Source organism: Bos mutus, chromosome 9 (assembly GCF_027580195.1).
Source record: "Bos mutus isolate GX-2022 chromosome 9, NWIPB_WYAK_1.1, whole genome shotgun sequence".
Lineage (NCBI taxonomy): Eukaryota > Metazoa > Chordata > Mammalia > Artiodactyla > Bovidae > Bos > Bos mutus.
Window position 1 is genome coordinate 86,751,140 of NC_091625.1, and position 26,688 is coordinate 86,777,827.

A 26,688-nucleotide genomic window follows, 5' to 3' on the forward strand; every position below is an offset into this window, starting at 1 on the left:
TCTCCTGGAAATACGTCCATTAACGTACCAATGTATTATTAAAAACCTCTCCCTCCCTCTCCCCCCAAGCAAGTACTTTTCTTCAATGGTAACACACACTGTCAGAAACTGGAGTTGTAATTCTGAAGACCCCCAGTTCCAATTTTGAGTCCCAAACTGACTACTTTATTCCCAATATTGAAGTAAAGAATGCTGCTTCGGTTATTATCGCAGAATCCCACGAAATAGTTAATATATAAGTATATTTTGGATTGGAAATATATATATATATATACTTACATAGACACCGCATTTGCCAGGGTCTGGCTAGAACTAAAATTTGAGCATTGTTTCTGATGCAGTAGCATCAATGTCTTTACATAGCTTTGTTTCCTTCCTTAAAAGTTTATTGGGACTAAATGAAGACTGGATCCTTCCAGTCTCCGTTCTGATTAGGAGTCAGCAAGTTGGATTCTACTGGCAATGTTCCTTGCCAGTTTCTCACTCAGTGTCTTGCATAGCTGATAGCAGCAAAGCCGGGGTCCAGTCTAATGGTGGAATTTGTGAGGCTTAAATAGCTAAAAACGACATTTGTGTTAGGAGAAAAACATAGTCGCCATAGGCTACTGTAGTATTTTTTTTAATTTTATTTTATTTTTAAACTTTACAATATTGTATTGGTTCTGCCATATATCGAAATGAATCCGCCACAGGCATACATGTGTTCCCCATCCTGAACCCTCCTCCCTCCTCTACTGTAGTATTTTTAAGCAAGTGCATTATCCTAAGGAGCAAAGCATTCTCGATGCTCCACCCTCCAACCCGTGTCTCAGTATTCTTCCACTCTCTGAATTTGTGCTTTAGAGCTGAGACCAAATCAGGGTCCCAAAGTCTCTGCTAACCAGACGCTAAATGTACTTGTTAGCTAGAGCCTGGAGTACTCGGGTTAGAGAGGACGTTTGCCCTCGGTTTAAGATATTCAGTCTCCAGCATAGGGAGCTCTGACTCTAACCGACCTAACTATATTAGTCATTCATTGGGTTGGGTGAAGGCAGGACAGAGGAAGCCCACCGTTTAACAATCTGGACAGCTATAGGAGCAGACCCGCCACTCGCAACAGCTGACCCAGCGACGACTGCAGAGCCACCGGCAGCCTCGGAACTAGACACGCCCTGCCATCCCGCCACCTCTCTCGGTGACCAGAGCCGCAGCGAGGCACGCGGCCGACCGCGCTGGGGCCCACCCCGCCTGACCGCAGGGCAAAACCAAGCAAGGAGGCGCTGCGCAGCCCGAGGTCTCAGAAAGGCCACGCAGTGGCGGCGGTGGCGCTGACTCAGCGAGGCCAAGCCGCCAGACTCGGGCAGCCGCAGCGGCCCCTCGCCCGGGCAGCGAGGCACTAAGCCACCCCCGCACCGGCCCCACCCGGCCACGCCCGAGGCCGCGCGGCGTCACAGAGCGCATGCGTGCCGCGGGGGATGCCGGGAGCGCGCAGTGGCGGCAGCGGCGACGACGGCAGTAACAGCGGCGGCTCCAGTGGGGACGAGAACGGGGCGGTGACCGTGTGGGAGGTGGTCTCACTCTTGGGGAAGCTGCTGGGCACCGTCGCCGCGCTGAAGGTGGTTCTGTACCTGCTCCGGGTGTGCTTAGCGATGGCCTGGAAATCCGGCGGCGCCAGCCACTCGGAGCTAATCCACAACCTCCGCAGTAAGTGCCACCCCCGCCGGGTGTGGGGCAACCGGGGAAGGCCAGGCCTGGTCCGGGTCCCCTGGGGCCTCCCGGGACGTTCTGTCTACTCCCCGTGCCTGCTGGAGGGCTTCGGCGCACGGTTGCACCCACGGTCCAGAGCAGCGATCGCTGGCGATTGCCTCCCCCGGGACCTGTCACTCATCGGCGATGTGGACTGGAATCAGAGAAGGAGCCCGGGGCCGCTGCTCTTGGGGCGAGGGCAGGCATCTCCCCGCGGGCCTGGGGGACGGGGCTGGGGGCGCACAGGCAGCGAGGCTGTCACTCGAGTCCGTCGCCTCCCGGTTCAGGTCCAGCGGGCGAGGGGCGCGCCCTGGGGTGGAGGATGGGGGGAGTGGGATATTGGCTAGACCTCCGAGAGACAGGAGCTGGAGCAGGGAGGACTCCGCCCTCGACCCCCGCATCCTCACACCTACTCCTCCCGTCCTAACTCGATATAGCTGCAAGCTTTCTCGCCTATTCTGCCCCCCCCCCCAATCCCCCGCCCTCCGTTTTTTCCCCTGGCGGGAGATGCCACCGTCTGATACTGGCGAGGGGAGGGAGAGGAAGATGAGAGTTGCTGTCACTGCGGATGCTGGGAGAAATTTCTGGGACGGCTGTCCATTGGAAAGCTTCGTAGGGAGCTGAGGGAGGAAGGAGGAAGGATGCTCTCCTTGAGAGACTTGTGTTTCAGGAGCTTTCAGAGGTCCTGGAGGTCCGGCGGACCATTGTGTTCTGCGGCCCGTTTTCACTTTTATCAGGGCCATCGTATGCTTTAAAAGCTGTGCATGGAAGTTTTCTCTACACCGTTGCCTTTAGTTATTGTATTCCTTCCTCTGATGATAATTTTAGGGTGGGATGAGTGCTGTGTCACTTTCTTTTTTTAAATTGAACTATAGTGTCGCCGTCTGGTCGGGAGACCAGAACCGCAGTCTATAATACTCTCTCTGGTTAGAATTTATAGCGCTCTTCTTTGCCACTGACTTTGCAAATAATCACAGCCGTGCCACGTGGTATTTTTAATTGTTATAGGTTGTTTAGCTTTTCGCATGTCATGTTTTCGAATTCGATTTGTAACCTCCTTGAAGGCCGGGACTTTTTTTTTTTTTTTTAGTATCTTTGAATCCCCTCATCTTAATAATCATTACTTTTTAAAAAAATAAATGCCAATTAAGTATATATTATATGCTTGGATCTAGGCTAGGAATACTAAGATTAGTGAGAGAAATAAGTAACATTGGCCGACACATGGTTAGTTCTTAATGTTAGTCATTTTTTTTTAACATAATGTTCCAAAGTTGGAGATTGTGTCCTTAGTGTTTAGTAAAGAATGTTTGAGGAGGATACGGCACCCCACTCCAGTATTCTTGCCCTCCAGAGAATCCCATGGACAGAGGAGCCTGATGGGCTACAGTCCACGGGGGTCGCGGAGTCCGGACATGACTGAAGCAACTTAGCGCTATATATATATATATATATATATATATATGAAGATAGATATATATGAAGATAGATATATATATGTATACACATATATATATGTTCAAAAAATGTTTAGGTTTAAAAGCCCTGTCTAACATTGCCAGTATTCACTTTATGGAAGGATACTTGATTGGAAATGGAAATATATGTGCAGTATCAGTGTTAAGAGTGATTTAGGTTCTCATAGACCAGAAGTTCAATATGTTGTAAATATTTTAATAAAACTTCTTAAAATTATCTAGTGCCTACACACCTGAAACATTCTGTACTTGAATTCTGATTAAGTAATTTTCCACCAGCAGGTTATCTCGGTAAACACTTGGCTGTGGCAGAAATTTGTAATCAATCAGGCTCTTGAAGACTCTCCTTTTTGGGCCAAATTTGTAGTAAGCCAAAACTAGATCTTTTCCCAGTGGTTTTGTAATCATTTTAAGGTATTGCATTAAATGTATTCTTAGCTGAAATTTCTAAGGATGTTTTCCTATCAGAAAATTTAATGAGAAATATTTAACATATATGGATGTTGATACTTAGTTTTATACTAGTTCTATGATTAGTAAGAGGAAATAGTGTAGGCAGATTGTTTAGCCTTTTCATAACGCTTTTGCAACTTTAGTTTCAACTTCTTGCTTAATTAATTTGAGCCAATAGATTTCATATTTATTTAATAGTTCACTAATAACACTAGTATTTGCTCACATAAAAATTTCAGTTGGCACACACTGAAAATTTCTCACTCTTTCCTGGTAATTGCACCACTGTGTATTCTTCCTTACGTAAAGGCTTCTATAATGCTGATACTGAAGTGAATATGGATTTGCAAATTGGAAGAGGAAGCAAATTACAGTTTTTTTTTTTAATCAAATAAGGTTCATGATTGGTTTCATTTTAATATTTTATATTAATTTTATTGAAAATACCTACTGAGGTGTTTCTTCTACAAGACATGATAGAAGTATGATTTCACAGTTGATATTTATAGATTATTTTAGATTGTAATGATACATTCATAATATCTCATAGTTTATGTTTGTATTGATAACTGCTCTTAAGTGACTGCCAACTGTGGTCTAAAACTTTAGCATGCCTCAAAATCTGCTGGATCACCCGGAGAGCTCATTAAAACAAATTAAGACCGATTGCTGGGGCTCAAGAATTCACATTTCCGACAAGTTCCTAAGTAATATGCTGCTGCTGTTCTGGAGACCACACTTTGAAAATCACTGACGTAGAGAACTGAAAATTATAAGACTAAACCCTGCCAGTGTTTCAGTTGAATCATTTTTATACTTTCAAATAAAATTTTAGGGAAAAAATCTGTAGCAGGCCTGCCCAGCAGAGCTGCCTGTCGTGTTGGTATCTGTGCCATTCAGTACTGTGGCCACTAGCTACATGGGGCGCTGAGCATTTGAAATGTGAGTACACCTGAAGAACTGGGTTCTGTGTTATTTAAATTAACTTTGATACCACATGTTGGACATCACAGGTCTTTAGAAATGGAAAATAGATATTTTATGGCTATCGACTGATAACATGCTCATGAAATGTTAATTCAAAACAACTGAGAGCCTGTTTAATCCAGGGAATGTGACAATTAATGTTTACATTAGGGTTTATTTTCTACTTTTATTGGGATAATTTTATGCCGTGGTGAAAGGAGAAGAAGGGGGCAGGAGTGGATGAGATTGAGAGGTTGTCTGCTAGAGCAGGGATGTCCAAACCAAAGTGTTTGTGAAAGGTTGACTCTGACTAGACTTCAAATACTGTATTGGTCGCTTAAAACAATGCTATTAATTGTTCTTTTACGTATTTTGTTGTTGTTGTTGTTGTTGTTAAAAAATTCAGTCCACTACCCTAACACATCAGTTGTTTCTAACTATATTTCCCTTGCAACCTTGAGTGTGCCATTTGCATGTATAATGTATGTATAATCTGTGGAAACAGTCAACTGACATTTGACTATCTTCTATGTCCCATACACTGGAGATACAGCAATGAGAAGCAAACATCTTCTCTCTTGAAGCTTACTTCTTGTGGGAGCAGACAAAGAGAATATATGTCACATGATAAGTGGCAAGGTAGGGAAAGAGGATAGGGAGTATGGGGTGGTAGGTTTGCAGTTGTAGGGGAGAAGGCCTCACTAAGGTGTTATTTGAGTAAAGATTTGATGAAGAAGAAGAAATTCAAGCCATGCAGATAGAGCTGGGGGACAGGCATACTAGACAGAGAAAATAGAATGTGCTAGATTTGGACTTGGGGTGTAGGAGAAAGACTGATGTCAAGGATATGACACAAGGTTTTAGACCTGGGCAGTGGGAACAATTTACCATTTTCTGAGTTGGAAATAATAAGTGAGTGAGCCGCAGGTATTTGGGGATGGGGTGTGCTAGGAAGTGTGGGAGAGTAGGAGTTTATTTGGGGAAATGTTTGGTTTCAGTTGCTTAATAAAACATTAAAGTGAAGACCCTTAATAAGCATTTAAATTTTCAAAAATTTTTAGCTTTTGTATCCTTCTTTATTTCTACAAATAAATTGAAATCATTTTCTTATTCTGTTTGGAGTGTCAGTTCTTATCCACTAACAGCATAACTAGTGGAAAAGAGAATATTAGTTTTATCATGTGCATTCATGGGCTAAGTGTAACAGGTAATAAAATGCTAAGTGATTCTTTTTTAGAAATTTGGGCCTCACTTAGAATGCAAAAAACACTTCTTTGTTTTAGCTTATGTCAGTCTTATGGTTACACCCTGGTAAGTAAATTTACAGTGTACTGACTAAAATTTAATAGAAAAACTTTTGAGGAAGAATTTTAATATCAGTGTGTCTACTTAAATTTAACTAAAATTAAAAATTCAGTTCCTCAGTCATACCAACCACATTTCAAGAGCTCAGTGGCCATATGAGGTTAGGGGCTAGACTGAACAGTGCAGATGTAGAACATTTCTATCATCATAAGAAGTTCTTTGGAGCAGCACTAGATCTAGATGATAGATTATATTACATTCTATTCAGTGTGATCTTAGTTCATTCTGTTGTGCTGTTCCACATATTTTTATTAGTATTGCACTTAGTTAAGACCAACATGCTTTAAGTGTAGCAGTGAAATACTGAAGATTTTCAGACAAGAGTGGTCAAGATGACAAGTGCACCAGCATCTTACATGATGGTTTGATGAAATGGAGGTGGTTTGATTTAGCAATGAGAAAGCTAAAGAGAGCAGTAGTGTTTATTTTAAAATTAATTTTTATTGGAGTAGCTTTACAATGTTTTGTTAATTTGCTGCTGGGCAACAAAGTGAATAGTTGTACATATATCCCCTCTTTTTTCAATTTCCTTCCCATTTAGGTCACCGTAGAGCGTTGACTAAAGTTCCTTGTGCTATACAGTCGATTCTTGTTAGTTACCTGTTTTATATGTAGTAGTGTGTATATGTTAATCCCGATCTCATCCCCTGCTCCCTAGTAGTGTTTACATATTTGAAGGAAATCATGTAGTGAAGGGTCAAACCAGGACAGATGGGAGGCAGATTTTTGACTCATTATAAGGAAGCACTCACAAAGCAATCCTAACAAAGATTTGGCCTTGAAAAACTTTTTTCTGTCACTGGATATGTTGAAGCAAAGAATTATCGACCATTTCATTGTAAGCGATATTGTGGAAGAGATTTGTCCTCGGCTTTCACTGTATAGTAGACCTCTGAGGACCCTTCCAAATCCAAGATTCCACAATTTTAATCACTTCATGGTTTGCATGAAATCACATGTGGGGAGTGTATGTGTGTGTGTGTGTTATAGGAGAGAGCCAGAGAAGTTAACATTTGGTTACCTATATTTTAGAGTTTTGCATGACATTTTATTTTGTCAGAAATGTAAGGAGTCCAAGGAACATGCTCTTTTGAGAAGTAGCATCAGAACAGATAACTGTGTATTAAGAGTGATAATGGTTTAGAGAAAGATGTATTTTTAATAATCTCTGATATTTAGATGATATGCTTTATCATAACTTGGTATCACTTAAAATTTTTCTTTGATTATGGTTTATTATATAATTTAAAATTAATCCCTTTCAGACTTTCTGTACGGAGAATATCTCAGGTTCTACTTACCTCCTTTCAATGCCTAATCGTTCTAGATGGGAAGTAAAAGGAAACCATTTTGTTGATTTCTTTCTGTTCTCCCTGTCATTTTGTTAGTGGGGAAGAAATAGAGAGTAGTTGATAAACAAATGCTCAAGTCATAAAACTAATACAATAATGTAATAGTTCTTTTTTTGAGATTTAACTCTGTAACAAGTTACAGAAACTTAGTTTCTGTATGACTTGAAATCCATCTGTAGCCTGTTTTCTTATCTGTGTTTTCAGTGCTTCATACCAGCACAGGATCTTTTTTTTTTCCATCTCTGCCAGGATTGCTTCCAGTCTTTTGTTCTCCCAGATCAGAAGTCTTATAATAGTTATTGATTCTTTCAGATTGTCCCGAGATTAACTCAGTAGTTATTACAGATGTCTTTCACGGCCAACCCTTTCACTGTATTTTCATTGATTGTACCCTAGCCTAGGCTCTTAGTTCTTACTTGGAGTGATATGCCTCCAACCGTCTGATTGGTCATCTCACTTTGAATTTCTGTCCCCTCAGGTTCATGCTACGCCTTGCACTGCTGTCTTAGTATACTGCTCTCTGTTTTGTCACTGTTCTGCCGAGATTTCTGTGGCTTACTGTACCAGTTGGAAATACCTCTTGCTTAGCTTTCAGGCCTTTTAGGGGTCTTCTACAACCTGTTCCCATGCTTCCACTCCAATCCTATTGTTCAGACCGATCTCATTTTACACATACAAAGTTTGTCTCCTGTAACAATCCAAGTATGAACAAGTAATTCAGAGTTAATATGATAGTTCTATGGTCTTGGAGATCTGGGCTCCTTTTTTCTCGTTGTGACTGCTAAAGTGTTTCCCTTGTCTACAAAGTTGAAGTTAATTTACCCCCATTATTTCCATATTCCAGCTGATGGGAAGAAAAGTAGGAAAAGGAGAAAACCCACATTCCTTTTAAGGGCATACATAATTTCTTCCTGTGTTCTCATTGGCAAGAACTTAATTGTAGGCTACATTTAACTACAGAGAGGCTAGATAATGCCCCCAATTCTACCACTGTGAAAGAAACAGAGACCCTGCCGCATCTTATATCTTGCTCACTGGAGCCTCTAGTGAACACTTCTAATTGCGCTTTTGGGTCTTCTGGTGATTGTCCTTATGTCTTAAAATAATATGCTTGAACTGCTATTTCTTCATCAGCTTTAGACATCATCTGCTGACTTCCTGACAAGATGGATGAGTATTTACACCCTTTTAACTTACTCCCTTCCCCACATACAGTTATATTGTAATTTCTGCTTCCTCTTTTGTGGTTACCTTTGTAACTTTGAGTAATATACTTTAACCTCAATTTTTTGTTCTATAATTTATAAACTGACAGTATACTTTAACCCTTCCACTTTGTAAAAAAGGGTGCTTATTTTTCAACTTACTGGTGGCTATTTTACATTGTCAAAGTTGATAACATTTCATTTGGTTCTAAGCAGTAAGTCATCTGCACTCTTAATTTTTAATTGTTGAAAATTGATAACCATCATCACAAACATTAATGATTGGGTCAGTACCTCTCTGAGCTATGTAGTACGCGATGAGTTTATTCTCTGCTCTTTATTTCTAATATCACAGACCCCTCTACTGTTGACGGGGAATAGTCAAATGTTTTTCCTTTTTTTTTTTGCTGTATGGCTAGTGGGATCTTAGTTCCCTTACCAGAGATTGAAAGTGATGAAAGTGCTGAGTCCTAACCACTGAACTTCCAGGGAATTTATATTTTTCCTTCTTTTACACTTTTATCTGGAGAAGGTGATGGCACCCCACTCCAGTACTCTTGCCTGGAAAATCCCATGGATGGAGGAGCCTGGAGGGCTGCAGTCCATGGGGTCGCGAAGAGTCGGACACGACTGAGTGACTTCCCTTTCACTTTTCACTTTCATGCATTGGAGAAGGAAATGGAACCCACTCCAGTGTTCTTGCCTGGAGAATCCCAGGGACGGGGGAGCCTGGTGGGCTGCCATCTATGGGGTCGCACAGAGTCGGACACGACTGAAGTGACTTAGCAACAACAACAACACTTTTATCAGTTTCTTGAAATCATGCCACAGTTTACAGTTCTTATATAAATTATGACTCTTGTATAGGGTTTTTGTCCTTTTCTTGGAATTTATTTCCCTTTTCACCCTTCCCTATTCCTCAAGTTGAGAAGAGAAACAAATACCTTCTTAACATGGGTCTAATTTTTTCAAGTTTTTTTTGTTTGTTTATAGCTTGGGTTCTGTTGCGTTCTCCTTTCTGGATTCTGCTAACTTCTTATTTGGATCAACATTAACCATTGTTATAATTATTTAATTAGGGCCCTTGATCCTTAGGGTTCAGGAAAATTGAGCGTGAGTGGTTCTAAAGCTGTTCACTAATTCAGAAAACCTAGTAGTAACTGCATGTTTACCTATAATTAGGCTGTACAAATGAAGTGAAACAGTACTTTGCTGTTTGCTAGAAATATTGCAGGGCACTGGCAGTTGTATATGTCAGATTGTCAAAAATGGGAAAATGATTTAATAGCTTAGTAACCGTAGCTTGCTTTAGGCATCTTTCAAAATATGGAATCCTGGGAAAAATCAAATAACCTTGTAGTGGAAATTTTGGAAATCACCTAATCATAGTCTAAGAAGTCTTTATCCTGAGCCTTATGTGTTCAGCTTCTTAATAAATGACTGGTGACATACTTTTAAAACCTGTTAGTTTTTTGGTGTGTGTGTGAATTCTATATCCCTCTATAGATTAAGAAACCTACCAAAGAAACTCAGGTGAGTTTGATAGATGTATGTTGTCTAGCTTAAGGAAAGTAATCTCTTTAATATACTTGATTTTTAGAATGTGCTGGCAGCAATGTGTTTGATTTTATATATCACAAATGTTCTTTTAGAGAAGAATGTGTGAATATAATGGTAACTGGAAGTGTTGAGTGAGGCTGCTTAACCTGAGAAAGATAAAAACGTGAAGTGATCGTGATTTGTTTAAATGTGTAAAAAGTGTTGGTTGGATAGAAAATTCATTATATTCTGGGTGACTTTAGAGAGTAGCACTAAGGGTTTATGTAAGTGAGTTATAAAGAGGGAGATTTCCTCTTAATATTGGGAAGTATTTTGATAATAGGCTTCCCTTGTGGCTCAGCTGGTAAAGAATCTACCTGCAATGCTGGAGACCTAGGTTCGATCCCTGGGTTGGGAAGATCCCCTGGAGTAGGGAAAGGCTACCCACTCCAGTATTCTGGCCTGGAGAATTCCATGGACTGTATAGTCTATGGGGTTGCAGAGTTGGGTACAACTGAGCAACTTTCACAGTTCACACAATTCTGATAATTAATGTAGTTTAAATATGAAATGGCTGTTTCACATCGTGCGGCTCTTCAAGTAGAGATCGTGGTACCAATTTATGAAGAAGTTAGACTTGATGACCCTTCTGACTTTGAGAGTCTGAATTCGTGTAAGTCACTAAGCTATTTGAATATGGTAGTAGTACAGTGAAGTGGTCAACAGGAATCTGACATCTCAGCTTCAGTGGCCCTACCCCTCATTTGCTCTGTGATCTGGAACAACTTAGACTTTCTGTGCTCAGTCTTATTATCTGTAAGATGGAGTAATAATGGTGCTTACTTTATACGATTGTTAGAGATAATGTAAGATTGCTTCATAGTTCCTAAGTTCATATCTCAAAAGAGATAGAGTGTGTGATGTGCTTAGGGTTTTTTCTGGCATGTGGTAAATATTCAGTAAATGATACCTCTCTTATTACTCAGTTCAGTTGCTCAGTCGTGTCCGACTCTTTGCGACCCCATGAATCACAGCACGCCAGGCCTTCCTGTCCATCACCAACTCCCAGAGTTCACTCAGACTCATGTCCATTGAGTCAGTGATGCCATCCAGCCATCTCATCCTCTGTCGTCCCCTTCTCCTCCTGCCCCCAATCCCTCCCAGCATCAGGGTCTTTTCCAATGAGTCAACTCTTCGCATGAGGTGGCCAAAGTATTGGAGTTTCAGCTTTAGCATCATTCCTTCCAAAGAAATCCCAGGGCTGATCTCCTTCAGAATGGACTGGTTGGATCTCCTTGCAGTCCAAGGGACTCTCAAGAGTCTTTTCCAACACCACAGTTCAAAAGCATCAATTCTTAGGTGCTCAGCCTTCTTCACAGTCCAACTCTCACATCCATACATGACCACAGGAAAAAGCATAGCCTTGACTAGACGGACCTTTGTTGGCAAAGTAATGTCTCTGCTTTTGAATATGCTATCTAGGTTGGACATAACTTTCCTTCCAAGGAGTAAGCGTCTTTTAATTTCATGGCTGCAGTCACCATCTGCAGTGATTTTGGAGCCCCCAAAAATAAAGTCTGACACTGTTTCTACTGTTTCCCCATCTATTTCCCATGAAGTGATGGGACCGGATGCCATGATCTTCATTTTCTGAATATTGAGCTTTAAGCCAACTTTTTCACTCTCCACTTTCACTTTCATCAAGAGGCTTTTGAGTTCCTCTTCGCTTTCTGCCATAAGGGTGGTGTCATCTGCATATCTGAGGTTATTGATATTTCTCCCGGCAATCTTGATTCCAGCTTGTGTTTCTTCCAGTCCAGCGTTTCTCATGATGTACTCTGCATAGAAGTTAAATAAGCAGGGTGACAATATACAGCCTTGGCGTACTCCTTTTCCTATTTGGAACCAGTCTGTTGTTCCATGTCCAGTTCTAACTGTTGCTTCCTGACCTGCATACAGATTTCTCAAGAGGCAGGTCAGGTGGTCTGGTATTCCCATCTCTTTCAAAATTTTCCACAGTTTATTCTGATCCACACAGTCAAAGGCTTTGGCATAGTCAATAAAGCAGAAATAGATGTTTTTCTGGAACTCTCTTGCTTTTTCAATGATCCAGCGGATGTTGGCAATTTGATCTCTGGTTCCTCTGCCTTTTCTAAAACGAGCTTGAGCATCAGGAAGTTCATGGTTCACATATTGCTGAAGCCTGGCTTGGAGAATTTTGAGCATTACTTTACTAGCGTGTGAGATGAGTGCAATTGTGTGGTAGTTTGAGCATTCTTTGGCATTGCCTTTCTTTGGGATTGGAATGCAAACTGACCTTCTCCAGTCCTATGGCCACTGCTTTTAAAACTTTTTAAAAAATGCTATAACTGTTTTAGTAGCCTTTACAGGTAGCTTGCCTAAGCTTATTTATATAGAAACAGTACTTTCTATTTGGGTTAATGAATCCAAATTTGTAATATTTTTAGTTAGAAAATGATTTGTATCTGTACCAGTCTATGACTATTTAAGTGTTTCTCTAGTTGGTATGCCTTATTTGCTAGTTTTTAAAACATTCTGTTTTTTGGACAGTGTGTATTTATACATTTTATAGTGTCCTTAAACCACCTTTTCTTATACTTAGTATTTCTTGTATTACTATTTCTTTCTAATACTGTCTGGTCAGTCAGTATTAAGTGGTATCCTTTGATTCCTCAAAACAGTCAATGATCTAATTCTTCTTTTTCCTTTTTTTCCTTTTCCCATTGTTTTTAGTTGCATTGTTTCTACTTTGTCAGAACATATAACATTTAAATATTATTATTCCACTGGTGTCTTTTTTAGAAATTTATTGCTGCCCTGGGTCTTCGTTGCTTTGTGAGGGCTTTTCCTAGTTGCAGTGAGTGGGCACTGCTGCTCGTTGCAGCGCTTGGGTTTCTCATTGCGGCGGCTTCTCTTTGTTTTTTTTAAAACAGCGTTTGGTCTTTTTAAAAAAAAAATATTTATTTATATTTGGCTGTGCTGGGTCTTCGTTGCTGCGCAGGCTTTTCTCTAGTTGCAGTGCGCAGGCTTCTCGTTGCAGTGGCTTCCCTTGTGGAGTATGGGCTCTACAGCATGCGGGCTTCAGCTATTGAGGCACACGGACTCAGGAGTTGCAGCTCCTGGGCTCTAGAGCCACGGGCTCAGCAGTTGTGGCCCGTGAGCTTAGTCACTCTGTGGCGTGTGGACTCTTTCTGGAACAGGGATCAAACCCATGTCCCCTGCATTGGCAGGTGCACTCCCATCCCCTCTGCCACCAGGGAGGTCCTCCACTAGTGTCTTTACCCTTTTAGTCTTTTTTTTTTTAAAGCTAAAACCAGTTTTTATTCAGTAACAATTGCAATCAATACAGTAAGTGAGTGCAGATTTATAGTCTAGGAGCAGGGTGGGGATCAGTGGGTGGAAAATTACATCAAGAGTACTGGGTGTTCTGGCTAAACCAATTTGACAGGATCCTTCTGGAGGCAGGCCAATCCACCCAATATTAACCTTTGCTCTACAATTGGACATGTGTCCTTTTCTGAGGTATCCCTGGTGATTGCTTCATTAGATGAAGCACATCTTCTAGAAGATTTCTTAGGAAGGACATGTGTGTTTAGCATTCCCTGAGTTCTTGCACATTTAAGACGTTTTTCCTATAACCTTGATAATTTGAAGAACAGTTTTGGCCATAATTTTAAAAAGTCAGCTTTTTTGAGATATAATTTATGGAAAAAGTCACCAATTTTAAGACCACGATTTGAAAATTTTGACAAATACAGTTGTATAACCACCACCCTAATGATATAAAACAGGAGTGAGCAAACTACAACCCACGGGCCAAATCTAGCCTGCTGCCTGTTTTTAGAAATAAAGTTTTATTTGAGTACAACCACACCCATTCGTTTATGTCTGCTGTAAAGCTGTTCTTGCACTTTAGTGGCAGAGTCAAGTAGTTGAAGCAGAGACTATATGGCCTTCAAAGCCTAAAATATTTACTGTTTCGATCTTAACAGAAGTTTGCTGTTCTCTGATACAGACCATTTCTTTCACCTACAAAATTTCCTCATGCCCTTTTGCAATTAATCTCCTCCTTTCACCCCCCAACCCCTAGCAACTCCGGATCAGTTCAGCCTCTATGGTTTTGACTTTTTTGGAATTCAGTGTATTAATAGATGAATCACATAGGGTAAAATCTCCTTGCCTGACTTCTTTCAGTCAAGTTAGTGCTCTTGAGATTTGTTCATGTTGTTGGGTACATTTACAGTTTCCTCCTTTTTAGTTATTAACTTGCACTTCCTTTCCTTGAATTTCTTGAAAATGCTGCTGCTTCATTCTTGCTTTGCTTTGAATATTGCTCTCAAGAAAGCTAATGGTTGTCTGTTTTTTTTTTTTTTTTTTTTTTTAACTCTTACTAGGTAATTTGATTTTTTTTTGCCTTGAGAGTTGAATTTTTTTTTTCTTGTTTTAAAGTCTGATAGTATTTTCTTTTCTTCTCTCTCTCTCTCTTTTTTTTTTTTTTTTTGTGCCACATGGCTTGTAGGATCTTAGTTCTCGGACCAGGGGTTGAACCCAGATGCCCTGCAGTGAAAACACTTGAGCCCTAACCACTTGGCTGCCAGGGAATTCCCTGATAATTGTGTTAGTAGATGTCTTGGATGTTGATGTTTCTGGTAATATTTACTTTCTGTTAAGTTTTCTTAGAATATAGTATTGGTATGTTTAATCAGCCGAAATATTTTGTTTGCATGTTGTCTTCTTTCTACAGTAGCTTTGACTGGAGTTAGTTTTCCTTTTTCCTTTTTAGGCATTTTATGCACACAGTTCAAGAGCACTTGCAGTTTCTTTAATGGATAATGATATTGGTAATAGTGGTGAGAAGGGGGAGGAGTTGGTGTATCTTGCTGCTTTTCTGTTTCTGTAGGATCCTTCACTTTCTTCCTTCTTTCCCTTCATTGCTGTATCACGACATGTCATCCTTTCCCTGCCTATATATGGTTCTCTCTCAGAAGCAGTGCTTCTTATGGTTGCCACTTCTGGCCCCACTATACTTTAAAAATAATTCTCTTAATTTAGATGATATTGGTGATTTTTAGTATATTTACAGGTATGTGCAACCATTACCATGGTCAATTTAATATTTTCATCTCAAAAAGATACCCTGTTTTGCCCTCCTATTCTCCTAACCATAAGCAACCACTAGTCTACTTACTTTCTCTATAGATTTGCCTGTTGTGGACATTTCATTAAATAGAATCATACAGTATGCCATCTTTGTGCCTGAGTTCTTTCACTTCTGTAATGTTTTCAAGTATCATTTATGTCATATGGTCTTGCCTTCCTTTTTGAAAAACGTATTTCTCTTGATCCCTATAACAGTGTATCCACTTGATTTTCTTCTGCCTCTGTGGCTGCTCCTCATCATAATCTTTGAAGGCTCCAGTCCCTTTGCATTTCTCTTAAATGGACACTGTTGTTTTTCTTCTTTGTGTACTTTCTCCCCTGGCCACTTTCCTTCACTTCCATTGATTCAGTTGCCATCTGTACAACTAGTCATTTATATCTCTAATCTAGATTTTTCTCCAGATCTGTTTGTCCAACTGGCTGCTATGTATCTCCATGGCTATGGTCCATAGCTCCTCCTAAATACATAGCTTCTCCTTTTTCTCCTTGGCTATGATGCTTCTCTAGGATTTCTTAGACCAGTATATGACACCAGCATCTCAAACATTATCCCCCTCCCACCTCCAAATCTAGTCAGTCAAGTATACATTACCTACTAAATATAACTCAAATCCTTCTTTTCTTCGTCCTTACTTTCATTATTAAAGACCAGATTGTGATTACCTGAGCCATCATGAAAATTTTGCTCTCTTCCAGTCTAGTCTCTACAGTGTAGCCAGAGTAATTATGTTAAACAACTACATCTGATCTTGCCACTCCCAACTTAAAGTATTGCCTCATTCATTTTAGAAAATGGAATCATCAAGACAGATAAAGTGTTTGAAGTAATGTTGGCCACAGACCGCTCCCACTATGCAAAATGTAACCCTTATATGGATTCTCCACAATCAATAGGTAAGTTTTGGATTTTTGAAAATGTCACAAATTTTACTCATTTGCTCTCTAATCTTTGTAAGTAAAAATAGACAGACCATTTTCCATTTATTACCTTGCTGATCCATTATAATAAAGCGTTGTTTATGAAGTGTCTTTTCTATTTTCTTAAAGGAGATACGTAAGAATTTTGTAAACAATTTCTTAAAGCGTCCTTTAGATGAAAACTTACAGTTTCTATTTTCTTGAAGGATATATGTAAAAATTCTATAAACATTTCCTTAAAGTGCACTTTAGATGAAAGCTTAGAATTTAAGCTGCATGCTGAATTCTCTTAGGGTCTCTAATGTTGACAAAGGTTGGTTTTTGCAGTAGCAGAAAATTCTAAAATTGGTATTGAAGAAAATGTGTAGCTAAGTTATTACTGACTTCTCTGCTTCACTTGCCCTGAGTTTTCTGGTTTGTGCTTGTTTTTAGAAAGTGCCATATTTAACTCCTTCTCCTGAAGCAGGCTTTGCCGAACTGCTGAGCCTTGGCAGTGGGCGCCTTTGAGGCTTAGGAGTGCCTCAGGATTCTGTCGGCCAGCTGCCATGCTGCCTTCTTTTGGAAATACTTTAACGGTCAGCAGAGAAGATCCTGGGGAGCTTCTGAACCCCGAAGGCACCTGCTACCACCGCTCAGTGAAAACTGCTTCCGATGCAGAAGCAGGTAAACAAGTCTCGAGAAAGCAATACTGGAAAAAACCTAAAAGCTAAAAACTAAAAAAAGATTGTTTTGATTAACATTAGGTGATAGTGTAAAGAGTAAATAGAAGTACTTTATTAGTCTCTTAAGTTCCTCTGGTTGCTCGTGCCAGTTTTTTTTTTTTAAGGTGCCAAAAATATGATATAAGTTAATTTGCAATGATTTTGCATATTTTATGATATATGGAAGCTTATTTTCTTTTTATGAATCTGAAGGGAAAAACATCATAAATGTATCAAGTTAATGAAATTCTTCCCTAACTAACTATATGGGGGAAGAAATTTTTAGAAATAGTGGGACCGTTGTACTGAGCACAAATAGCCTTTGGCATGAGTATATTTTCTAATTTTAACTGTGCATGACAGTACTGTCAAGTACAAAATGTTTTTATTTCTTGAGATCATAAACGTGAAAATAATTATTATGAAAAATAATGTATGGATGCTAGAAAATGAATTACATGGAGCATTTCATGTGTTTTTGCAGCTGAATGTATCAGTAGTTCTCTTCTTCTTTTGCAGGGTTCCAAGCAACAATTAGTGCTCCACACATGGTAAGTTAATGTTGGTCATTTGGGTGCAAATGGATCACGTTTTTCCTCTTAAGAGTGCTTTCTTCAGTAAAAAATGGTTATAAGAACATTTTAAACTTCTAATCATAATCAGTTTTATTATTTTATTTGTAACGAATTAATTATTCTTATTCTTAATACAAGATGTGGAGAAGGAACTCTTTCTGGTAAAAACTTTCATTAAAGTTTTTGGTGGTTGTCATTGGTATCTAATCATGTAAAAAGTAGATATAAAAAGTAGTTATTTATTTAGCGATGAGTTAATTAAGGGAAAGAATATTTTAAAAATATAATGACCATGGACTTCCTTGGTGGCTCAGTGGTAAAGAACCTGCCTGCCAGTGTAAGAGACATGGATTCAATCCCTGAGTTGGAAACATCGCCTGGAGAAGGAAATGAAAACCAACTCCAGTATTCTTGCCAGGGAATTCCCGTGGACAGAGGCAGGCTACAGGCCATGGGGTCGCAAAAGAGTTGAACAAGGCTTAAGCAACTAAACAACAAATGGCATTTCTATGCTTAACATTTTGAGGAACTGCCAAACTGTCTTCCAAAGCGGCTACATCATTTATAGTCCCACCAACAACCTGTGACGGTTCTAATTTCAGCACTTCTTTTCACACTTGTTATTGTATGTTTTATTTTATCCATCCTAGTAGCTATGGAGTGGTATCTCATTGTGGTTTTAATTTGCATTTCCCTAATGATGATGAGATTTCAAATTTCAGGATATTTCAAATCCTGAAAGATGATGCTGTGAAAGTGCTGCACTCAATATGCCAGCAAATTTGGAAAACTCAGCAGTGGCCACAGGACTGGAAAAGGTCAGTTTTCATTCCAATCCCAAAGAAAGGCAATGCCAAAGAATGCTGAAACTACCGCACAGTTGCACTCATCTCACATGCTAGTAAAGTAATGCTCAAAATTCTCCAAGCCAGGCTTCAGCAATACGTGAACTGTGAGCTTCCTGATGTTTAAGCTGGCTTTAGAAAAGGCAGAGGAACCAGAGATCAAATTGCCAACATGTGCTGGATCATTGAAAAAGCAAGAGAGTTCCAGAAAAACATCTATTTCTGCTTTATTGACTATGCCAAAGCCTTTGACTGTGTGGATCACAGTAAACTGTGGAAAATTCTGAAAGAGATGGGAATACCAGACCACCTGACCTGCCTCTTGAGAAATCCTTATGTAGGTCAGGAAGCAACAGTTAGAACTGGACATGGAACAACAGACTGGTATATTGTCACCCTGCTTATTTAACTTACATGCAGAGTACATCATGAGAAACACTGGACTGGAAGAAGCACAAGCTGGAATCAAGATTGCCGGGAGAAATATCAATAACCTCAGATATGCAGATGACACCACTCTTATGGCAGAAAGTGAAGAGGAACTCAAAAGCCTCTTGATGAAAGTGAAAGTGGAGAGTGAAAAAGTGGGCTTAAAGCTCAGCATTCAGAAAACAAAAATGGCATCCGGTCCCATCACTTCATGGGAAATAGATGTGGAAACAGTGGAAACAGTGTCAGAGTATATTATTTTGGGCTCCAAAATCACTGCAGGTGGTGACTGCAGCCATGAAATTAAAAGACGCTTACTCCTTGGAAGGAAAGTTATGACCAACCTAGATAGCATATTCAAAAGCAGAGACATTACTTTGCCAACAAAGGTCCGTCTAGTCAAGGCTATGGTTTTTCCTGTGGTCATGTATGGATGTGAGAGTTGGACTGTAAAGAAGGCTGAGCACCAAAGAATTGATGCTTTTGAACTGTGGTGTTGGAGAAGACTCTTGAGAGTCCCTTGGACTGCAAGGAGATCCAAGCAGTCCATTCTGAAGGAGATCAGCCCTGGGATTTCTTTGGAAGGAATGATACTAAAGCTGAAACTCCAGTACTTTGGCCACCTCATGTGAAGAGTTGACTCATTGGAAAAGACTCCGATGCTGGAAGGATTGGGGGCAGGAGGAGAAGGGGACGACAGAGGATGAGATGGCTGGATGGCATCACTGACTCAATGGACATGAGTCTGAGTGAACTCCGGGAGATGGTGATGGACAGGGAGGCCCGGTGTGCTTCGATTCATGGGGTCGCAGAGTCGGACACGACTGAGCGACTGAACTGAACTGAACTGAATGATGATGAGCATCTTTTCATGTGCTTATACACTGTTTCTACATCTGCATTTGATGAACCTCAAAGTCATAGGTTTGAAAGTAACTACATTTTCCAAAGTCTTAATATTTTCCAAAGTCTTAATTACAGAAAAATATGAAATGATGTCCTGGTAGCAATGAGCATATTTAGTATCCAGACACTGAATCCCAAATACCACTAAAAGAAATACTAGAGCTTCATGGAGAAGTGACTAAATTTCAGAAAGTGAAGAAGTACTTAAAGTCTACTGGGGTATTATCAGGAGGACATGGGAGCAGATTTAAAGAGACTCCCAGAAACCAAATTGGAGACAATTTGAGAATCAAAAAATGGTAGATAATGAAGATAATGGATAGTAACACAGTGAATTCAGAAACAAAAATCTGTGAGTCCAATGAAACTTAAAAAAAAAAAAAACAGGATGGAAAAGATGAAAAACAGAAGAATGTCAATTAATAAATGTGGAAAGAATAATAGAATTTTAAAAATCAGTTCTTTGTAATTATCAATGTAATTGTTGAATTAGGCAAAGATCACCAATTAATCTAAACCATTAAGAGGAAAGTTGTTGGGGAACAAAAAACATCCTTGTAGTCTCAAATTATTATTTGACATATTAATTACAAAGAGATAGCTATGCCCTGAAAAATAGAGTGATCTAGCCGTTACTACATTTACTAAGTTGTTCAGCTAAGCAAGTCCAGTGGTGAGATGGCTCAGTGTTCTGTGCATCCTGATGTGATGCAGTGGGAGGTGCCCTGCAAGCCCTGTGTGGTGTTCTTGCTAAAGTTCTTTGATTTAAATCTAATCATGTGGAAATTGACACATCTAGAATGTGTGGGTAGTATGTCGGACAGTTGGGCAGGGCTTTTAAAAGAAGTCAGTGCTCTGATAGACCAAGAAAAGTGGTGGATGGAACAGAAAAATGGGGCAGAATATTCTGGAATTGGCATTTGCAAGGCATGAACTTCGAATGGATTGGAGGGAACAGCTGTAAAGGAGATTTGGGGGACAACTGAGGAAACCAGTGTGGTGTGTATGTTGATACTTTGTTGTTGTTCAGTTGCTAAGTCGTCTCCCACTTTTTAAACCCATGGGCTGCAGGCTTCCCTTGAGTGTTGATACTAAACAGATAATTTTCTTGAGTGTGGTAAAGGAGATGTGGTTGCAAAGAAAAATGTCCCAGTTTGCTTTTTTTGGCAGGTACATGCAAACGTATTTAGAAGTGTAGTATTATGATGTCCACAGCATATTTTCAGATGGTTTGATAAAATAGTTTGGCCCAATAGAAACAGTTGATGACTATATGAGGAGAAAAGGGTGTTATGTGCGTTTCCTGTGGGTTTAAAATTTTTCTGTGGGCTTGAAATTTTTCATAATTATTAAAAATGAGTTTTTTAAAAAACTTAAATTTTAGATTTAGAGATGAGCATGGATTATCCAAAAGAATATTAACTATAGTGATAAAAGCATGAAAAAAGCTGGTAATTGCGATCGAAGACCTTGACATTTTAAATCTGAATAGGATTTTAATCAGAGAAGGCAATGGCCCCCACTCCAGTACTCTTGCCTGGAAAATCCCATGGACAGAGGAGCCTGGTAGGCTTGCAGTCCATGGGGTTGTGAAGAGTCGGACACGACTGAGTGACTTCACTTTCACTTTTCACTTTTATGCATTGGAGAAGGAAATGGCAACCCACTCCAGTGTTCTTGCCTGGAGAATCCCAGGGATGCGGGAGCCTGGTGGGCTGCCGTCCATGGGGTCGCACAGAGTCGGACACGACTGAAGCAACTTAGCAGCAGCAGCAGCAGCAGGATTTTAATAATAGCTTAGCATACTCTCTTTTAAAAAAAAATTTTATGCAAACCTAGTACTGAAAAAAAATTTCTGAGTTTCTTTTGGTGTTAAGTTGGGACAGTACTGCCTATAAATTAGGGATTGGCACCTTCAATCCTTCCTAGTCCTTTCATTTTTGGACTCAGGGAAGTCCAGCTGTTACAGGAGTTATTTTGTTTCTTTGATTATTTCAGCCAAATATGACACTTGTTATCTTATTAATGGGTTTATTAAACTTGCAGGGGATACTGATTGTTTCAAAATATCTGATAAAAGTTACAGACATCCTGAAGAAAGTTCACAAACTTTCTCTTAATTAGAGATTCCATTCTTCCTGCTAAGCCTCTTGTCTAAAAACAATAGCTTTGACTAAATAAAATGTTTCTAGTAGTTTCTTCAGTAAAAGTTATACCAGTGTGTCTCATAGAAACCTCATTAATTAACACTTCCTTGTTCCACTGGTTGATGTACATAATGGTAATTCAAAGATAGTATCCCACTCTATCTTTTTGAAACATCAAAGAAAGATAAGGTTAGTGAGATTTTTGAAATTTTTGAAAGTCTCAAAACTTACAGAGTTGCAAGTATATTATCAAGAACCTTTCTTTCTTTACTCCATTTGAACATATGTTGCTGAAATGATGCTCCATCACTCTTGAATACTTCAGGATGTAGTATATTTCCTATAAAGGACAGTCTCCTATGCAACTACAATATAGCTAGCCATCAAAACCAGGACATGAACATTGACACGTTAACTCCCATTTAATCTTCAAACTCCCTGTAAGTTTTTCCAATTGTCCTTATGATATCCTTTATAGCAATACTTTGAACATTTAATCCAGGACTCTTTCATAGTACTAGTGGTTTTCACTCATTAGGCAAGAAGCTCTTTGCAAAAGAATCTATATGAAAAATGGAAAAAAATCAGTTTACTATAACTCTTTTCCCAAACACAGTAGCCACAGGTCTACATTTGCTTGTTGCTCCTAAATAGGTTTTGCAGAACCTTAATTACTTTCTGGAACATGGTTTCAAAATCCTCAAATTGTATGAGGCTGCATCTACTAATAGCCTTTTCCACTTTTTGTGTTAATTGTGGGAAAAGATAGCCTCAATGTCTTTTAAAGAATTTTTAATATGGAAAATTTCCAACACCACACATGCAAATAGGATAATATAATGAACCCTCATGTAGCCAGTCACCCAACTCCATTAATTACCAACAATGTGCTAATCTTGTTTTATATAGTTATTTCTCTTTTACTGTAATATTTTAAAGCGGTCTCAAACATAATATCATTTTACCCGTAAATCGTATAAATCGGAAGGATTAAAAGCACAACTACAATACCATATCATGCCTAACAATGTTCTTTAGTATTATCTTATACCTAGTCCATGTTCAAACTTTACCAGCTGTTTCAAAAAATTCTTTTATAGTTGATTTGCTTAAATCAGGATCCAAACAAGAGGCTTATGTTACACCTTTTTAATCTTTTAAAGTCTCTTTTCATTTTAATAGTCTCCCTTTTGAAAATGCCATTTATTTATTGACAAAATTTGTTCATTTATCCTATAGAAGTTCCCATATTCATTAAATGATTCTTAGCCATATTTAACTTTTTCCTTTTTTTTCTTTTCAAGAAAATTTCCTAATGGTTGTTCTGTTCATCACATTAGGAGGTACATAAATGTTTGTACCACCCACTTTTAGTGATTGGAGTAAATAATATTTTCAAAGTTTTTTTTTTTATTAAATTGCAGAAACCCAAAAGTGGCTCAGACAGTAAAGAGTCTGCCTGTAGTGTGGGAGACCCGGATTCGATCCCAGGGTCGGGAAGATCTCCTGGAGAAGGAAATGGCAACCCACTCCAGTATCCTTGCATGGAAAATTCCATGAATAGAGTAGCCTACAGTCCATGGGGTTGCAAAGAGTTGGACACGACTGAGTGACTTCACTTTCACTTTTGCACAGTGCACACATCTTAAGTGTACAGCTTGATGAATGTTTACGTGTCTACATATGTGTAACCATTACCAGGTCATTTCCTGCACTCCAGAAGGCTCCCTCAGTCAGAAAGGCTTCTTTTCCTAGTCAACCTCCATCCTCTAGGTAATCAGTATTCTGGCTTTTATCAGCTAAGTTAGGGAGTTTCTATTCTGTCCTCCATTTTGAATGGTACCTATATCTGATGATTAAAAAAAATTTTTTTTTAAATTTTGACATAATTTCAGACTTACAGAAATATTCTAAGAATAGTACAAATAATTCCCAGATAAAGTGTTAGCATTGTACTACATTTGATTTATCATTTATTCTCTCTCTCCTTCTCTCTCCCTCCCCCTATTTATATGGGGGGAGGAAGATATATATGTATATGAAATATATATATATTTTTATGAACTCTGTAGGCGTAATTTGCAAACAGAATGCTCTTTATCTTTAAAAATAGAACGTTCACCTAAATAACCATACTACAGTTGTCAAAATCAGAAATTAACATTGATACAACACTGTTAACTAATTTACAGACCTCATTTAGATGTTATCAGTTGTTCTAATAATGTCTTTTAAAGAAAAAGAAGGTTGCAGATCAGGAGTTTCATTCAATTGCCATGTCTTTTTAATCTGGAATAGCGCCTTAGTTTTTTTCTTTTATAGTATTGAAAATGTTTATGAATACAGGCCAGTTATTTTATAGATTGCCTCTCAATTTAGGTTGGTCTGATTTTTCTTCCTGGTTAGATATGTTATACATTTTTGCCTGAAATATTGCAGATGTTATGTAATGTCAGAGTGTCCCATTTTTGGTGATACTAACATTAATCATCTGATTGAGGTAATGTCAGTCAAGTTTCTCCACTAAGAAACTTCTAACTCCATTGTAAAGTTATTATTTTTCCCTTTTGTAATTAATGTGTCTTGGGCAAACACTTTGAGAGTATTTGCTCATCAAGTGATAATATACTAGTTTCAGCATCCATTTGTGATTTTTGACTTAAGCAGTTATTACTGAACTGGTTGCCAAATGGCAGTTTTCTAAGTTCAATATTTCATCTATATTTGGAACATTTGGGAACAGTTTCTCCCTATCCTCCATTTATATATGTGTAAAGGGATATATTTACTTACTGTCACTATGGATTCATGGATGTGTATTTTTATCAACCAAGATCTTATAGTGAATGTGCTTATTGCTACTGGATCTATGATTTTTAGTAGTGAACATACCAGGCATTTAAGGACAGCTTTTGAGATACTATTTATTAATTCTAACCTCATATTTTGGAAAAGTACTAAAATGTAAGTTCATAAAGAGGATGGAATAGAGAAGTCTTTATTTCTTGGTTTGATCCAAACCTTAACCAATGACTTTATTTGATATGTAATTTATACTGTAAACATAAACATATGTATCCTTTGGCCCCCTTACTTCTACCTCTAGCTATTTATCCCATAGATATACTTTACAAGATTATTAAAAAGATTATTATCTTATGGCATATTAATACCTTTTAAGAATATTTATCTATTTGTTATGGAAGATTGAAGCTAACTTAAGTATCTCTCATTAGGCATATTTGTTCTTATAATACATTCATACAAACATATACTCCTTTAAGATATATTTATAAATACATACATATTTGCTTACATATGCATAAAGTGAATATGTTTGAAAGGAGTCAGTAGAAACTGGTAACATTGGTTGCCTTTAGGGAGTGAGACTGGTTGGGGAGAGGGGTGGAATGGAAACCTTTCACTGTAAATCTTTTTATAGCTTTTTACTTTGAAATTGTTAAATTTTAAATATTCACATACTGGAGATCTAAAATTATGGAAACACTTTAAGCACAAGAATTTTAATCAAACTAGGATGTTCTTACATAATTCCTCTGTAGGTGTAAGTATGTAATATGTTATGTTTTCATTGTTTTGGTAGATGACAGTAGTGGAAAAATTGTTCAGAAGTTTGCAGCTTTATTCATATGCCATGGTATATATACTTTATGAATCTTGGGAAGAAAAATGAATACTTGCTTTGTTTTCTTTTGGCAGCATGCATATGCACTAGAACTTCTATTTGATCAGTTGCATGAAGGAGCTAAAGCTCTTGATGTAGGATCTGGAAGTGGAATCCTTACTGCATGTTTTGCACGTATGGTAAGAGCTTTATTTACTATTCTGGCCCCAACAGAAGCATATTATATGATTTGGCCATGTATTTTTTTCACTAGCAGTTTTTGAGAGTTTTCTTTCTTTTTAAATTCTGTTGAGATAGCAGTTAGAATATGTGTCACCTAGGATTTCTTTTTGTTGTGGTGGTGACAGAACATTCAGTTGAACTCTGGCAGAACTAGAAGGGAATTATTTGGTTATATCATGGAAAAGTCTAGAGGTCTCTCTGGCTTCTTGTATGGCTGGATTCAGAGAAAGATCTCAAGTTGTTATGGACAGTGAGTTTCTCTCTGGTTCTTGGTTTGACTTGGCTCTCCTCCACAAGTTCTCTGCATTCTCAGATATGCTTTTCTCTTGTGATCACACAGTGGCAACCAAGAGCTCCCAGACTTCATTCTTGTAAGTTCTCATCTGGCAGAACCAGCCTGATATCCAAATAATAGGTTTATTAGGATTGAGGGAGAACTCTTTTTACATTAAGAAAAATGAATGCATTTTTATTTTATTTTATTATACTTCAAATTTCATCATCAGAGGCTTATCTGATAATGACTATTCGGAGTTTGAGTCTGGAGGCCCACTCAGGCACCTTGGAGTAAAAGTTTATCTGTGCTCAGATAATCAAGTCAAGTTGATTAAGAAAAATCTTATACCTGGAGTCCAGCTTGGAAGGTTATGGTCTAGTTAAGGTAGCATTTATGGATCCTTTTTGACTAGAATCCATTTAATTTGCTGTCAATATATAATTGGCAGACTATTAGAATGTAAGCTCCAGAGTGGTGGGAATTTTTTCTGAGTTTTTTTCATTGATGTATCCTAAGCCTCCAGAACAGTGCCAGGCACACAATAAGAATTCAGATATTCCTTTTCAGTTGTTTGACTTGGGCTGCCGTCTATGGGGTCGCACAGAATCGGACACAACTGAAGTGACTCAGCAGCAGCAACCCTCACTAATGGGATGTAATTAAATACTAGAAATGGTGTTTAATTAATGGCTTGTTTTCTGTATTTGACTGTTTACGTTTTCAGAGGCATTATCATTTTTTTAAAAGTCATTTTATTT

At 38.7% G+C, this 26,688-nt stretch overlaps 1 protein-coding gene across 4 annotated transcripts in view; it reads left to right on the plus strand.

Moving 5' to 3' along the window:
• The first annotated feature begins 1,211 nt into the window (after positions 1-1,211).
• The window catches only part of PCMT1 (protein-L-isoaspartate (D-aspartate) O-methyltransferase), a 43,131-nt gene continuing 17,654 nt past the window's right edge, over positions 1,212-26,688 (plus strand). For 2 of the 4 annotated variants that reach the window (XM_005908048.3, XM_005908047.3), the window contains exons 1-4: positions 1,223-1,683; positions 16,054-16,158; positions 17,403-17,434; positions 25,506-25,610. In XM_005908048.3, the coding sequence (XP_005908110.1) occupies positions 1,455-1,683; positions 16,054-16,158; positions 17,403-17,434; positions 25,506-25,610 (471 nt within the window). In that variant the 5' untranslated portion in view covers positions 1,223-1,454. Of the gene's footprint in view, positions 1,684-16,053; positions 16,159-17,402; positions 17,435-25,505; positions 25,611-26,688 lie in introns of all 4 variants that reach the window. The other 2 variants (XM_014482294.2, XM_070376854.1) reach the window with 2 other exon arrangements.